The sequence below is a fragment of the Idiotropiscis lumnitzeri genome, chromosome 4 (genome assembly GCF_059441095.1).
Source record: "Idiotropiscis lumnitzeri isolate Australia: NSW breed Sydney's pygmy pipehorse chromosome 4, RoL_Ilum_1.0, whole genome shotgun sequence".
NCBI lineage: Eukaryota > Metazoa > Chordata > Actinopteri > Syngnathiformes > Syngnathidae > Idiotropiscis > Idiotropiscis lumnitzeri.
In genome coordinates, this window is record NC_142394.1 from 30266045 (window position 1) to 30279857 (window position 13813).

The window sequence follows — 13813 nt, forward strand, 5'->3', positions numbered from 1 at the left end:
GGAAGGCTAATTGTCAAGTCCCAGAATGATTCACTTCAAGCTGTTAACAGTTTGCTTCCCCTTTCCGGTGCGTTGAGAAATGTTCCGTTGATTGCTGTCTTTATCTCGGGATGGGGTCGCTTCTGTGTTCTGTTCTTCAGCATTCCGTATAAAATCCGTGTGAGTGCGACTGCTAAACTGCGATTTTGGCACGAGACCACTTGGGCACGTTCATGGATTTGACACTCGCTCCCAGAATGAGGCAAAGCTCGAGCGAGTAGGATGCGTTCTGACCCCGTTTTGTGTCGCTAGCGAGGTGACGTGCGGAGATGTTTGCTGTGGGGGGGCGGGAAAGTCCCCTGCGGTGACCCCGCAGCGGCGACACCCGATCTGGTCTGCCGGCATTTGGCATCCCTCGTAGGCCCCTTAGCTCTGCGTTCCTTTAATCATGACTGAGGTCGCATGCTGGATTATCATCGGAGCTCTTTAGGACTGAAAGGGACCTCCCCAAAAAAATATTTGATGTGCTTTTTTCTGGGCCGATACCGATATCGATTATGAGTAGTCAGGGAGGCCGATGAGCGATATTTGAAGCCGATATTCCTTTGTTGAAAAAAAAGGGGCCATACGCTGTCAACATTTGGAAAAACAACAACTCGAAAACTTGATTTAGTTTAATTGCCTTGAGGCACGTTTCGTGATTTACAACATCTTGAAGCTTTTTTCAATCTCATAAAATAGACAACTTAGTTTTGAAAGTCGAATGAAAAGTGGCCTCAGCTGCGTTTCTTATACGTCAATGAAAACCAAAAGGTCGTTAAAGTTTACGACGGCAAATAGTTTTATTTTAGTTGTGAGTTGTCGTCGACTGAGATTTATTCGAAATGTGGCAGTCTGTCGGCTTATCTTCCTCTGCTCGCGGGACCTCTCCCGCAGTGCGTGTGACTCGAGGTGAAAAAGCAAACAGGCAGCTCACTGCTGATTGGTTGCTACCCACTGCACAAGGAACCAATCAGACTGTGGTGGGTGGGGCAATTTGCTTCTGCAGGCAGGGTCACCAGCGCAGCAGAGAGAGAGAGCGAGAAGTGTGCTACAGCAGGCCAAAATAAACCAGCTTTTAATTTTAATTAAATAAATTTTTTAAAAAAAGGCCATGCCAAATATCGGCCCGATAATCGACTCTGTCTGTCACTAATTCAGACTTGGAATCTCGAGGTGACGTAATGCTGCGCGGCTCCCACATAGTGAGGGGCGAGTTTGCGTTTTACAACTCTTCTCCGATGATTTTGGAAGGAAAAGAAGTTTATTGCCGAGCTCATTTCAGCACTTGAAATTGTCTGCAACGAGTCTCATTGTTTTGTTTTTGTGCAGCGGCCGTGCTGAAGTACGAGAACAACGTGATGAACATTCGACAGTTCAACTGCTCGCCTCACCCTTACTGGCTGCCCAACTTCATGGACGTGTTCACCTGGTCGCTGCCGTTCGTCGGCGAGAAGGGTCGGCCAGCTTTTCGCGTTCGCCCGATGATTCTTTTCGGACGGCTTTGATGACATTTGAAGGATTTTTGTTTTCCCGTTGGCAGTGACGGAGATGCTGGTGAACGTCTTGAGCATCTGCTCCAACGACGAGCTGACGACCGACGAGGAGCTGGATGGTAAGCGAGCGCGACTGAGAATGGATTGTGATGCCCCCTACAGGATGCGAAAGGAATACAATTAGTCTTTTCCCCTTCACGTATCTTTTCTCGCATACTTAGTTCAGTCTCGTGTGTTTTCTCCTCCCGAAAGCTTATCTTGCACAGTATATTTCAAATCGCAACCTCTCTCTCTCTTTTTTTTTTATTTTTGTATTCTTTTTCTTCCATTTCTTTCACATTATCATTTCTTCACTCTCATGCTGTGACGTGCTTATTTTTTTACTTCATCTAATTTGTCTTCTTCTGTTTTCCAGAGTTTTTGTGTTCAAGGCATCGCTTTTCTTTGTGCTTGTCGTGCTCTCTTTGCTTCCTCTCGCTCGCTCTTCGCCGCTTTCCTCTTTCATGCCGCAGCCATCCACTGACCTCTCTGTCCCCTTTTCTTGTCTCCTCTTCTGGGGGTGTTTCATGAGAAGGACAGCTAATATATCCCCCCAAAAAAGGTACAAACACGAGTCGTGTGCGGCAGGTTTGCCAGGTGCTTGCCCTCTCCGCTTTTGACACGAGCACTAACCTGTGACCGGGGGCTCGTCATTGTGCCTGAGCGTCAGGAAAAAACATCACAAATAAGAGCCGCTCGTATCGTGGTACCCTGACTTCGAATGTTTCAAATCGATTGACAAGATTGGACATTTCCGTTAACGCCTGTATTGCATCCTAAAAAAGAAGCGGTGTTTATAAAGCATACTGTATGTACAGCCTTTAAGGGGCGTGGCTTAGTGAGTGACACCAGGATCTGGAGCCGGTTAGTCTGAATGTGGGCGTCTCTGGCCGACAGCGGCGCCTTCTCATTTTGTAGATGTAACCTGTGGCTCAAAAAAAGCGAAGCGTGGAGAGTCTCTGTCACGGGATTAACGTCACTTTTTCTTCCTTCCTCTCCCGTTTGCTCTTTTTCTATTGTGAATATCGAGCTGGGTTGCATTTGTAAGTCAAGGTACTACCGTTTCCGTAATCCCAATGTTGAAAAGATACTTGACGTGCGTGTCGGGGATTGTGATTGATGATGTAACACCGGCGGCATGTACGCGACGTTGCTGTGAAGTGTGGCTCAATTTGAATCGCCGTTACGTCATTGCGCAACTTGGAAGCGCGCGTACGTGAGCAGCGGCTGATCGTTTGTGACGTCTGGCCCCGCAGGTGCAACGGCCTCGGCACGCAAGGAAGTCATCCGCAACAAGATCCGCGCCATTGGGAAGATGGCGCGAGTATTCTCTGTGCTCAGGTAACGACATTCCTTCTTGTGGCGGAGAAGATGCGTTCTAAAAATAAAAATCATTTGAATCATGATTATTTTAGTCATAGTTGAAATCATGATTATTCAAACGATTATTTTAAGGGAGAGGTACAAAACACAAAAACAAATTATAAATGGAAACAATATTAAGAAAAATCCATTTTAATTTATCTAGAAATTAAAACCAAGGAAAAATAAAGAGTGAATTAGAGTTTACGTGCTTAATATTTATAAATTGCCATCAAACTGTTGTAACAGCTAAATAGACAATTTCAATTTCAACGCCCAAATTTTGAACTCAAGTATACTCACTATGAGTACAATTCTAACGTTTCATATATAATCATATAAAGTGTGTATAATAATCGTTTTGTTTTGTTTTTCAAGTTGACCATTTTTAATCGTTAAGTGTAATCATCGGAATTAAATTTCAATTAATTGCATCTATGTAATGTGTATGTGTTAAAGTCCTGGTTATTTTTCTTTATTTTTATCGGTTTTTTTTCTCAACTCGATTCGACAGGCAGACTAACAAATGATTCCTTGAAATCGACTTTTACATTTCTATCCTTAGCCATAATTTGTGCTATGAACATTATATTAATAACACAGAGACATCGGCGGGCACTAATCCGGCAGCCTATCCAAGTATTTTTTTGGGGGGGTTTGTAGAAGCTTGTATTATATTTTTATAGTAATAAGCGTCTTTCCCCCCGTTTGTGTTTTATACACCAGAGAGGAGAGTGAGAGCGTGTTGACGCTGAAGGGCCTCACCCCGACGGGCATGCTCCCCAGCGGCGTGCTGTCCGGCGGCAAAGAGAAGCTGCAGAACGGTAAGGCCGCCCGTGCGCGCCACCCGACGGCATCCTCGCTCGCAAACAGGTCCCACGCCCGCCACCCGGCGGGCGACACCCGCCGCAAACAGTCGGCCATGTCATTTGCTAACATGTCCAAAGGAGCAAAACGTGTCACTTTCTCCTTGTCTCTTCTACTGGTTGGCTTTCAAATATCATCTATCTCTTCTTTCTTGTTTTTCTGTCTCCCTAGAAACTGCAGGTATATTTGGTTGTGCAAGTATTCCGCTTACTCCCCCCCTCCCTCTCCCTCTCCCGCCCCACCTCCTTACCCTCCTCATTTGGTGAGACCAATTTAGATGTCCCGCTCACCCTCTCGTGTTGAATTCCAAACAGCTCCACCAATTCGCCACGAGAAAAAATCATGTTCTTATTTGACAAAAAAAAAAAGTCGGCCAACTTTTAGTTTGGATCTCAGCAATAAACAAATGATGTGAGTGGATGGTTGGCAATGGACAAGCAGTTGTGAATGAAAGGGGAGGTGACTGCCTTTTTATCCACAAATCCAAAGCAGGAATTCGGCCCGCTTGGCTCTGCTCTCACAGGATCAATATGGCTGAAAAAGTAAATATGTTGGCATAAAAAAAAGAAAGAAAAGACATCAAATAAAAAAGAAAAAAAATCCCATTTTCAGGAAATTTTTTTTTTGGACCAAAAATATATTATGAGAATTTCAAATTGAAAATATTTGAAAGCTTAAAGATGTTTTTGGGGAGAACTTTAAGTGAAATTGCATATTTTTCTTAGATATGTTCTCTTATGATTTTGAAAAAATGATAATGTAACATCATTGCAGATTTAGGAAGAAAATCTTTTAAAAATCATCTTTATTTTTGCATTATTACACCTTTTTATTCTGGAAGTACATTCCCCGACAAATATCATGCCTTTAATAATTCATAAAATCGGTTCTCAAAAAACTACAACATTTGGGCTTTCAATTATAAATCTGATATTATACATTCAACTACTCCAAATGATTATTGGAAATTTTTTTTTTTTCTTTTTCTCAATATTTTAGTGTCGTGAAACATCTCACTCGGGTAAGAGGACTGAAAATAACAGGAGTGAGTTTTCAGCAAATACAAATTGATGTGAAATGTTGCCACTCTGCATTTATGCTCATAGCAGATTAGGCGCTTTGCGGTGATTCAACCCAAAAATTATATTTAAAAAAAAAAACAAAAAAAAATGAGATTCGAACCGTTAACTCATCGTTGAAATCTGATAAGATACATAACAAAATGAAAATATTACGCAATTAAACATTTTTTTGTTTTTTTTTTCAAAAAGAAAAAATATGGAGTAGGCAAACTTCATATAGTATTTATGCTCAAATTTGAGAAGCCTTGCTATCGAAGGAGCCAATCCGAAAAACTCCCGCTCGAGAGAAACCCTACTTGAGGCAGAGCCAGGTTTCCGGATTCACATCGGTTACGATCACACGAGCGGACGCCGGCGTGCCGCTCGACACGATTGACGTCGTTGTCGTCATCGTCATCGTCATCGTCATTCTCGTACGTGAGTCTGTAAATGGTGGCCATTTCTGTGCTAAGTGTGGCGGCAAAGCCGACTCGCCCGTTTAGCGGCGAGAGCGACGAACGGTAAGTGACGGCAGACGCGTGGCGGCGGTCCTCGCATTTTTGATGCGGCCTCATCAAAAGATGCGGCGCTCTGCTGCTTCACATGCTCTCATGTTCATCTGTGCTTGGTGAGAGGACACTTGGCAACGTGTCACCTTCCCCTTTGACCCAACAAGTCCTCCCAAAGCTGAGGTGCATCACACCATCGGGTGCCGTATGGGACAAAAGTAAAAAAAAAAAATTTTGTTAAATCTCTCACACTCATCAAACAATTTTAAGTGCACTTTTTTTGCCATGTTTGAGATTTTTAGATTTTTTTTTGGGTGTGAATTTGTATGAGACTAAATGAACAATGTGTTTTTTTGGGGTTTTTTTTTGGCTTTGTGTGATGAGATTTTCAGGAAGGGAGACATGTTTTGTGTGTGTAAGAGTTTTCTTTGTGAGTGTTTTTTTTTTTTGGGTGATTTTTGTGTGTGTGTGAGTGAAGCTTTTTGGTGTGTGTGACACGTGTTTTAGTTTTTTGATGTGTTTTTAAGTGGAGACTTTATGTAGTGTGAGAGATTCTTTTTCATGTGCGAGTGAGTGCATTTTTGGTGAGTTTATTTGATGAATGTGACTTTTTGGGCGCCTGTGTGTGATTGAGATTTTTTTGCTGATTGTGAGAGTCTTTTTTTGTTGAATGTAAGACTGATGGGTGTAAATGTGTGTGAGAGTTTTTTTTTTTAATTGTGTTATGTTTTTGGTGTGACTAAGAAGGTTTTTTGGTGCATGTGTGTAGCGAGAATTTTCACATGAGTTTTTTGTGCGTATGAGGATTTTGTCACATGAAAAGATTTTTGGTGAGTGTTTGCTTTTTGACGCTTGTGCGTTTTTTTTGTAGTGTGAGAGGTTTGGAGTGATGTGAGAGTTTTTCGTGAGTGTGGCTGCTTATGTGTGAGATTTTTTTTGTGTCCATGTGACCATTTTATTTTTTTAGGTGGGGGGGTGAGCACTTATTTTCCATGTGTGAATTCTTTTTGAGGGAATGACAAGTTAAGGGAATTATATGAGTTTGTTTTTTATGCCCGTGGTTTGTGTGAGAGTTTTTTTTTTTTTTGATGACCTGAGAGTTGAATGTTATTTTTGGTCTGTACGGCACCTCATAACCACCCTCCCCCTTCCCGCTCCCCCCCTCCCTCGATCTCACTCTCTCTCACTCTTTCTCTGTCAATGTCTCTCTCTCTCTCTCGTGCTTCTCTTTGCTAACGTGACGCGAAATGTGGAAATAATTCGTGTTGTCGCCATTGGCTGTGCTCCTTGACCAAAATGACCTCCTCTTTGCTCACCTCTCTCATTGGTTTTGCAACCCCCCTCTTCTTCTCTTCAGCTACTATTGAAGCTATTGAGGCTGACGAAGGTAAATAACGAGCTCTTGTGTTGCCCTGCACAGGGGGGCTGTGCAGGATTTTCCATCCATCTCGCTGGTGCTTGAGTAGCGTGTGTGGGGTGTCTGGGCTCGAACCACGCGTGCCGTCGTGGTCGCTGTGCGAGAGTCGTGCGGACGTAGGAAGCCACGCGGGTTTCAAAGGGGAACCGCTTTGGGAAAAATCTGACGAATTGGCGCAAAAACCCGGGGGTGTCCAAGTGCCACAATCGGAAAATGAAGCAAGGGTAGGAGGAGAAAGTTTTTATTTTATTTTTTTTAAAAACACCACTGGGTGTTGCGCAACCTAGCTTCTCTTGAAAGGTCCGACTTAAAATCGCGGCACAAGTGTATCTGCAATTAAATCTACACTTTGCCCTCCTTCGGCCATTGCGGTTTAAAAAATCAAGAATATATTCTACATTTACGACTTACGACTGGAGTCATGATCGTCGCCATCCGTCTTTGTTATACTGCCCCCGGTGGCTAAAATGCTCACAGCAGAAGGCGCGGCACAAAATCGATTGAATTGAAGGCAAAAAAACAAATATTTCATGACTATATTATATTTCTGAAAGTTGAATGTTACATTTTAAAATGTTACATCAAACTATTAAATGAGTTTCCGCATATTTCCTAACCACCAAGCCAAATGGCCTCCGTTCATTTTTTATTTCTGTATGTGGCTCAACGTTTGGACATCCCTGCCAAACCAAACAAGCAGCGGCAAGCATCCCGATAAGATGCGTCCATCACTCGATGCAACTTCCCCTTTGAAACCACCCGAGCAGTTGTGCCTTGTTAGTGCTTCGAACTTTCCAACCGGTCCCCGTTCATGAAAAGCCGTTTGAGCGTTTATTCTCCGGCCCGAAGGTCGCACGAGCCGAGGGAACTGGGCTCAAACGCTCAGGCGACTTTTCATAAGACCTCCCTGCTTGAACGACGTCAGCTGCGTGCTAAATAGCGGTCGGCCAAGCTGCTATTTGCGCGCTGACGCTGGCTGGCTCGACGGAGCCGTCGTCAGCTTCCTCTTCTCTGTGTCGTGTGCTAATAACCGACGTCTGGCCTGTGCCATGCAGCAACACCATTCGCCAAACAAAGCCGTTTGAGCATTTCTCCCGTCTTCTTCTTCACATGTCCTTTTGCCTCTCGAGTAACATGTCGTCGTTGAAATTACGTCGTCGCCTTGCGCACTCCGTAAGGACTCGCAGAGGCTGAAGTGTAAGCGCGGCCAATATGGAGTTTTTTTTTTGTTTTTTTTAAACCGAATCCGATGTTTGGCAGAATAAAATTCTCATTGTAGATTAATTGACCGATTATTTTTAAAATACGTAAGGAATAAAGTAACTAAATGACAGGCAAGATTTGACTGTTTCACAATAATTTGTGCTTTTTGACATGGGAAAATGGGCCAAAATCTGACATTTATTCTTGTCAAATTCTTTGAATGTCAGCTTTGTCTCGTTGAATTGTGTTAATGTGTAAAAAATTTCAATATTATTTACATCACCGTATTTTCCGGACGATAAGCCACTACTTATTTCCTCGATTTTGTACTACGCGGCTAATAAGACGGTGCGGCTTTCTGTGGATATTTCTTTCACCATTAGGGGCGCTCTATCGTTCAGAAAATACGCTAATATATCTCAATTTTTTTTTTTCTGTTTTAATTCGCAAAGTTGTTGCCGTGGCAACAGGCACTGTTTTAACAATCTGTTTTTGTACCTTTATGTGCATTCACAGTACAAAATCGTTCTGTACATGCAGTAAACAACTCATTTTTTTCAACATAGAAAACTGCGGCTTATAGCCTGTTTTTATTTTTTTTACCCGACAAAATAGTTGCTGCGGCTTATAAACCGGTGCACTTTATAGTCCGGAAAGTACGGTAACTTAAAAAAAAATCAGTGTCCTCACCAGCGCGATTTCGCCAGCATTAAATCATCCAATCAGCTGACCGATTAATCGGTTGACATTTTGAAATTCTACATGTCAGTCTCCAGCGCTTCGCGCGTCGTACTTGTAGCACGCTGACATCAACTATTTCAGTTTTGTCGGTCCACTACCGTGTCGCAGTCCAATTAAGAAGGGTTGAACCGATTAGTCGACGCATCAAAGCTCGATTTCGATTCATCGTCAATACACTCGCAGGTCAACTTTGGCTGACTTTTATGACAAATTCATGTTACTCGTGCGGCAAAACGTTTCACTGGTTGACCACGACGTACGTCTTACTAGTACTGCTAGTGACATCAAATTGGACTAGGTAACATTCACTAGTTGTACTAGAGGCGTGCAGACGTCAACTCATGCTCAACCGGCTTTTCGTAAAACACTTAGAGGACGTCCAGCTTTCATGATGCGTCACAAAATATTATGATTATTATTTTTTTCATTTTGTTTTATGGACGCCCCAAATTGCTGCATGCTCCGAGCAGACCAGCCAAGTGGTTAGCACCCCGAGTTCCTCTGTCGTGTCTTTTGTCCGTCAGCTCAAGTCTCAACGTGGTTCCAGTTTGTGGACGTGAATGTCTCAGTGGGCGCCACCACGTCTTCGTCTCCGATGATTCCCCTCTCCTTCCCTTTTGTCGTTCTTTCTCCAGCTTGTGACGTGTCGGGCTGCGTCTGGACTCTTCTGGGTGCTCGGGCGCCTTTTTTTTTGGGGTGGGGGATGAGCAGCGGTGTGAAAATCCTCCGCGAGTCGCCTCAAAATGCTCCCAAAAAGCGGCCCGTTCACCCTGACACCAGACGAGCCCGACGTGGCGCTCAGAGAGGGATTTCAAATTCTTTATTTTTTCAAAATTGTCTGTCCTCCTTCACAATTTGAATCCGATATTTTTTTTTTCTGTTCAAACAACTTTGAGTGGGCGTACTGGTCGATTCCAGTTTAGTCTCCTCTCCCTGTATGACAGAACACCTGCGACGGTTATGCCACACTGGCATGTAAACAGGATTTCACAACATTCTAGCTAGCGGTGCCTGACGAGGTCAAACGCGGCAAACACCAAAAACATGCACAGCCATAAAACAAATGCGGAAGATATTTTATATATATATATATATATATATATATATTCTCTTATTTATCTAATTTATATATTCTCTTATTTATCTAATTTATATATTTATCTGAATTATTGTTGTATTGCACTGGAGAGGGGAGCTCTCTAATCTCGTTGCACACTTGAGTACAATGACAATAAAGGGATTTCTGATTCTGATATATATATATATTTATATATATATACATATATTTCTATGTATATGTATATATATATATATTTATATATATTTATATATATATATTTATTTGTGTATATGTATTTATATATGCAAGTGTGTGTGTGTGTAAGTTGTCTAAAAAAATGACATTATGTATATTCCATATATTGATAACTGCAGAAACCCTTTATTACTGAAGCATATTTGGGAGTTGTGCCCGTCTTCACATATCGCCAATTGTCTGTATTATACTGCCCCCAGGTGGCCAAGGTGTGCACAATCGGTAGTCAATCTTCACTTTTTGCCACCAGGAAGATTCCTGGCGTCTCTTGTTAACAAACGTTATGAAAAGGTCAATTGCGAAGCAACGTGATGATGTCACGACTCTGAGGCAATTTTGTGATGCTCTTCAACTTTCTCTCTTCAAAAGTCACAGCCGATGGTGCTTTGTTTTTTTTTTCTTTTTTCTCCCCTCCTCCACAGCCATCAAGGGCTTCTCGCCCCAGCACAAGATCACCAGCTTCGAGGAGGCCAAAGGTCTGGACCGCATCAACGAGAGGATGCCGCCGCGGCGGGACGCGCTGCCCTCCGACGCCAGCCTCAATTCCCTCAACAAGGCGCTGTCCTCCGAGACCAACGGCACGGACAGCAAAGGAAGCACCAGCGGCGGCGGGGGCATCCAGTAGAGGGCGTGGACAGGAAGCGCTCGCGAGGGGAAAGCAGTGGGGGGGTCAGGCATGTATGGGTCACACCGGGGCGGGGGAGGGGGGTGTCATTTCACTTGCTAGTCTTTGGATATGCCTTGGAATTATGAGTCAAATCTGCTAAGTTATTGCTAAGAGCGGCGGGACGCGCCCGTGCGCTCGATGGCACGCCACTCCGCACGCAGTATGTGACAGAGAGACGCTTTCTTTCGTTCTTTTCGTTTCTTCTCGGAAGACCCTTGCTCATTTACCTTCTTACTAACTATTGTACGTTTACAAAAACACAGCACTAAAAAGGACAGAACATGAGATGCCGTTTTTAAAGATGTAAGGGTGTACAAACTAAGTAAGAACTATTTATTGATTTTTTTTTTGTTTGTTGGGTTTTTTTTTTTTGCTCCTCTTATAAAATAGCTCTGAAATGAATTAGGCAGTCTTAAAAAGAATGTTGTGGAAATGCCAAATAATGGAATGTTTTATGGTTATGTACATATTACGCTTACCTCAGGTTCTTTTGGTGTGTGCTTTGACCTGATTTTTTTTCTCTTCTGTATTATGGCTAAACAAGTCGACAATGAATTATTATTTTCTTGAGTTTCATAACTGGAATTTACATTTAACTATCATTTGCTAATATGTTAATTTGTTTGTCTTTTTTTGGAAGGGAAGGTTAGATTTATTAAGGCTTGCTGGAAATGAGTGTTCATTTTCTCTTTTTAAGTATTACGAACAAAATACGAATAGAAAACCTATATTGTGTAAAAAGAAAAAAAAAGAATAAAGTGTCTGCCTATGCATGTTTTATAAAAAGTGAAAGAACTGAAGATGATGATGGGAAATCTAAATATTTGAACGATCTTGCTCTTTAGTGAACATATACTGGAAACATTTACCTGCATATTTTCAACGAACACCACGTTGCGCTATGCCTTCTTTTTTAAGATGACGACAATTCCTGTTTTTAAGCGGCGCTTGTACGTGCACACAGTCCAATTAAGCATGTTTGACAATTCTTGTGAGGTGTGTGGTTACAATGTGGAGCTCAAAAATGCATGATTAGCCGTCGGTGTCATATAACAGGTTTCAAATTTTTAAAAACCAAACCAAAAAAAAAAACGGAAAACATTTTGCTTTTCACTTCAGTTTTGTAACTGTGCCACAGAAATTATTTGGTCCTTCTCTCCTAATGATTATTATTATTATTATTTGGAACTCTGCTTTGTATATCAGTTACAGGTTTGATACTGCTCAGTACTTTAAACAAAACTATGTTGATCTTTTTTAAGAAACTGCTTAAGTGCCCAAGTAATTCACTACACAACATGAAGCCTTGCTTTTTGTAATTTAACTTCGAAACTGTTGGCAGATGAGGCATGCACTTGCAACTATGAAAAATTAGTATTTTATATAACTGTTCAATAAAAATGTGCATGAATTTCAACTTGAACAATCCTGTTTTGCTTGTTTTGCATTGACTCCGATCTCTTCGCTCGTTTTTGACATGATGCATGAACGAACTATGCGATGGAGGCGCAAGGAGCTTTCCATTGAGGAGAAGTTTGAATCGTCTCCACAGGGGGGCGCTCTCACAACAAAGCCATTTGCTCTTATTGACAACTCGCGTTCGCCTGCACTGCACAGGGCAGACGGAAGCCCCTGAAAAGTGGACTTTTGTCCTCCTTGAAAGTCAATTGACGCCCACCGCACTGAGAGCGACCAGGAGGACTTCGAAGAAGTCATCACATGTGAGTCCGTGTTCGAGGAAGGAGTTTGACGAATGAGAGCAGGACGTGAAAGGGAGGGAAGAGGAAAGTAACATTGGGTGAGGATGGGGGAGGGGAAAGGAGGCCTGGGGAGTGACGAGGCAACGCAAACATGGATGGAGGCTGAGCGAGGAAGAGGCATCGTCAACGACAATGTGCGCGCGCACGCGTGCGTGTGCAAGTCCACTACATCTGTAGTGTGCATGTTTAAGTACGTGTACGGGATTGCGTGTGCAAGGGAGTAGAAATTTGCAACGGGGTGGCCAGGTTGACAACATTTAGAGCTTCATGAAATACAATTCTCATTGTGATCAATGTCTATCACTCTCATAATCAAGCAGGAACAAGTCTGAATAAAAAGCGACATTCTGTTGATCTTAATTTCCTAGATGAAGCAATTTCCCTTTGCCTTTTTTGTACTGTCCCAGAGTGTACTTGTAAATTCGGGCACCAATTTGCAAGCTAACGACCAAGCAGAGTGATCAATTCTCACCGATGGCTGACACTGTTTTGCATACTGCATATTAATTTACAATAGTTAAACGTTGCTCTTTACTTAGGTTTGTTTCTGTGTGTGTGGTACGCGTGTGTTTTAGTTCATAAAACCATGACTGTGGATTGTATGATAAAGAATGACATCCCAGCCCTGTTGGTTGCTCGCAGGAGTGTGAAAGTAAAGATTTTAATTTATGGTCACTGTAAGAATCTAAATGTTCTTAACTTAAAACACTTTCCTAAAGGGTTTGGATTCAGAGCAATTGTGTATGCAGAATTTTTCCAAGGATACTGCATGAATGGCAGAAAACTCGGAATTTTCTCGAGGATGTGGGGTGGCCAGAGAGAGACCACGTTTGTGTGTCCGAGTGAATTCGTGTTTCGTTGTGTGCGCGCGTGTGTGCGTGCAAGCAAGTATGTGTCGTGTCTATGTGTGTGCACGTATGGGCGCGTGCTTGCGTGTGACCGCGAATGTGAGTATTCATGCGTGTGCGTGTGCGTGTGTTCCAGCGTCAGGTGTGAGACCACACATAGTGTAGGCAGAAAGAAGCCACTAATTGGAATCAGGCACGAATTATAAAATTGTTTATTCTTGTGAAAGCCTCTCAAAGGCAAACACTCTGTTGTGTGTGACCCCCCCCTCCACCCCCATCTGCACACACACTCCCCGACCGTGCATACATCAGTGCAAGTCTGGACAGCCTGGCTCAGCAGAGATGCACACTCGAAGCATCCCTCCGCGCACACCGGCAACTAGTCCCCAATTGGTGGTTGTGTTTGTTCGCAAAGCAGTCTTCGACACATATGCCTGCGTTTCAACATACGTGAATGCAAATGGCGTAAAAGCCTGACGGGCGAGCATTGGTGAGTTTTTTCCAACCGAC

The 13813-nt window shown here is 42.9% G+C and overlaps 1 protein-coding gene across 3 annotated transcripts in view; it reads left to right on the forward strand.

The window, feature by feature from the left end:
* Window positions 1-12112, forward strand: part of LOC148339150 (protein phosphatase 3 catalytic subunit alpha) — a 52050-nt gene extending 39938 nt beyond the window's left edge. For 2 of the 3 annotated variants that reach the window (XM_088292352.1, XM_088292355.1), the window contains exons 9-14: window positions 1351-1476; window positions 1562-1633; window positions 2810-2894; window positions 3642-3739; window positions 6710-6739; window positions 10451-12112. In XM_088292352.1, the coding sequence (XP_088148478.1) occupies window positions 1351-1476; window positions 1562-1633; window positions 2810-2894; window positions 3642-3739; window positions 6710-6739; window positions 10451-10653 (614 nt within the window). In that variant the 3' untranslated portion in view covers window positions 10654-12112. The remainder of the gene's footprint in view (window positions 1-1350; window positions 1477-1561; window positions 1634-2809; window positions 2895-3641; window positions 3740-6709; window positions 6740-10450) is intronic. The other variant, XM_088292354.1, reaches the window with a different exon arrangement.
* The last annotated feature ends 1701 nt before the right edge of the window (window positions 12113-13813 follow it).